We start from the raw sequence: 2,314 nt of genomic DNA, 5'->3' as shown, positions 1-2,314 counted from the left end.
TCTCTCTCTCTCTCTCTCTCTCTCTCTCTCTCTCTCTCTCTCTCTCTCTCTGGAAAGACGAATTAATACTTTAAGCGACATCAAGACATTATTTTCAAACGTGTCTACGATGTGATAATAAGATTTATACAGATGGATCCAAAATGGAAAAAAAACCCCCATTAAAGCCTCAAGTCAATAGTGCATTACACTCTGTCTGCCAAACAGAGCAAAATGTCCCAGACAATAAGACTAAAATACAACTCACGACTTTCACCTAACGGAAGAATTAAAAAAAACAAATTTGAATCTTCGCTAACGAGGGTGGCAGAGAAACTTTCGTTTAAATAGCACACACATGTAGCGACAAGAGAGAGAGAGACAGAGTAATACGGTCATTGGCCTTTGTTTAGGTTCAACGCCTTGTGGAATCAGTGAACTATCCGTACGTCGTTGTTTACTATCGTATCCATACTACACATGGGAATTCTGTGCCACCACTTTCCAAAGAGGAAATTAAACTCGTTAATCCGACCAGTACGTTTTGCGTAGCAGTCTGTCAAAATCATTTTTTGAGAACTACTGAAAATTCAAAGAAATCTTCGTACTAGATCTAGAAGTATTTTTTAAAGTGAAGAATACTACAACGGGGGTACAAAGGGACCACAGAGCGTACGGATAGGGTTGAGAGGCAGAACTTCTTTATAAAGCGTCCATCTAAGATAAAACTGAGCGTAATGGGTGGGAAAAAACCCCCAACCCCCTTCCCCACGACAAAAATCTGGACAAATCGTCATCCCCCAACCACCCCCCCCTCCCCCCCCAAAAAAAAACAAACAAACACAAAACAACCCAACATAAACAACAACAACAAACCAACAAAAAATAAATACACCAACAATCAAAAACACCACCACCAATAACAGCAAATAAACAAAAAGGAAAATAAAAATAGAAAACACTCTCTCTCTCTCTCGGTCTCTCTCAGTCTGCTTGAATCCTTGGGTTCGCACGTTCACACTCGACGTCGGACATTTATGTATCGTGTTACCCAAGGTAAAACAGTTGCTGGACACCATGTTCGGAAATGGAAGGTGACGTCTAATTACTAAGTCACCTCAGATACAGCTGTACGTTTCTCCAAATGAAGAGTACTGGCATGATTTTCTCCCTGTTTCTTAAACCAAACAAAACAGGTCAAAGCAGAGCAAAGCAGAGCAGAGCAGAGCAGAGCAGAGCAAAGCAGAGCAGAGCAGAGCAAAGCAAAACAAAATAAAAAACAAACCAAACAAAACAAAAAGAAAAGAAAACTAGAACAACTCATAACGAATCAAACCAAAACAAAAAAGAACAACGTAACAAAAATATAGTAACTTTTGGGTAAGATGCGCCTTAGAAGCTCGCAATTTCTGGCTCCAGGAGCCGTTCAGTTAGCAATTTCTGGCTCCAGGAGCCGTTCAGTTAGCAATTTCTGGCTCCAGGAGCCGTTCTGTTAGCAATTTCTGGCTCCAGGAGCCGTTCAGTTAGCCATGACCCCCCTCCTCTACTGCCCCAACAAACCTCCGGGTATCAGCGACAGGTTAACCCTATCTGTACGCCGTGGTTTACCATCGTATCCATGCGACGTGGGGAACTCTGTGCAACCACTTTCCAAAGAGGAAATTTACACGTCAACCCGACCCGTACGCTTTGTATAGCAGTCTGTCAAATTGATCTTTTGAAAAGAAATACTGAGTTTCAAAGAGATCTTCGATCTAGAAGTATTCTAAAATATGAAGAATCAACCCCGGGGGTACAAATTTACCCCAGGGCGACAGTTAGGATTAAAGTACGGGAAGTAAGCCAGTTTAGCCCCCTACCTTGCTGCTATAATGGCTACGTTGTGAAAGTTCTGGTTCATGTAGACATAGTCTTCCGTGATGTTCAACGTTCTGTTGTCGTCTGCTACCATTGGCGTCATTGTCGAATTGAGCATCGGTGACGTCATATTTATGGGCGCCATCAGCAGAACAGGCAGAGGGTTTGGTAGGTACACGTCATTTATAGACATGATGCTCTGGGGAGAACAAGAACAGGCCATCATTATTATTTCAATGTGTCAGTCTTCACGCTCATCAGAAGCGCCATATTATTTACCCTACATCTCGAAGCTATGCTACGTAAACACAATATGAAATAGTATTATATATCTGTCCCTCACACACACACAGTACACATGCCACATGCACACACACACACATTCACACTCACACACACACACACACACACACACACACACACATGCACATACACATACACTCTCTCGCTCACACACATGCAAACACACACACACACA

General features: G+C 42.4%; 1 protein-coding gene across 3 annotated transcripts in view; it reads right to left on the bottom strand.

Annotated features, from left to right (window-relative positions):
* LOC101857164 (delta-type opioid receptor) overlaps positions 1-2,314 on the bottom strand; it is a gene marked incomplete at its 3' end in the record, with an annotated part of 101,242 nt that overhangs the window by 861 nt on the left and 98,067 nt on the right. For all 3 annotated transcript variants that reach the window (XM_005112283.3, XM_035973435.1, XM_013090330.2), the window contains 1 exon segment: positions 1,839-2,035. In XM_005112283.3, the coding sequence (XP_005112340.2) occupies positions 1,839-2,029 (191 nt within the window).

Source organism: Aplysia californica, unplaced genomic scaffold (genome assembly GCF_000002075.1).
Source record: "Aplysia californica isolate F4 #8 unplaced genomic scaffold, AplCal3.0 scaffold01225, whole genome shotgun sequence".
Taxonomy (NCBI): domain Eukaryota; kingdom Metazoa; phylum Mollusca; class Gastropoda; order Aplysiida; family Aplysiidae; genus Aplysia; species Aplysia californica.
The sequence above is the reverse complement of the archived record's forward strand: the minus strand, read 5'-3'. Positions and strand labels throughout refer to the sequence as shown.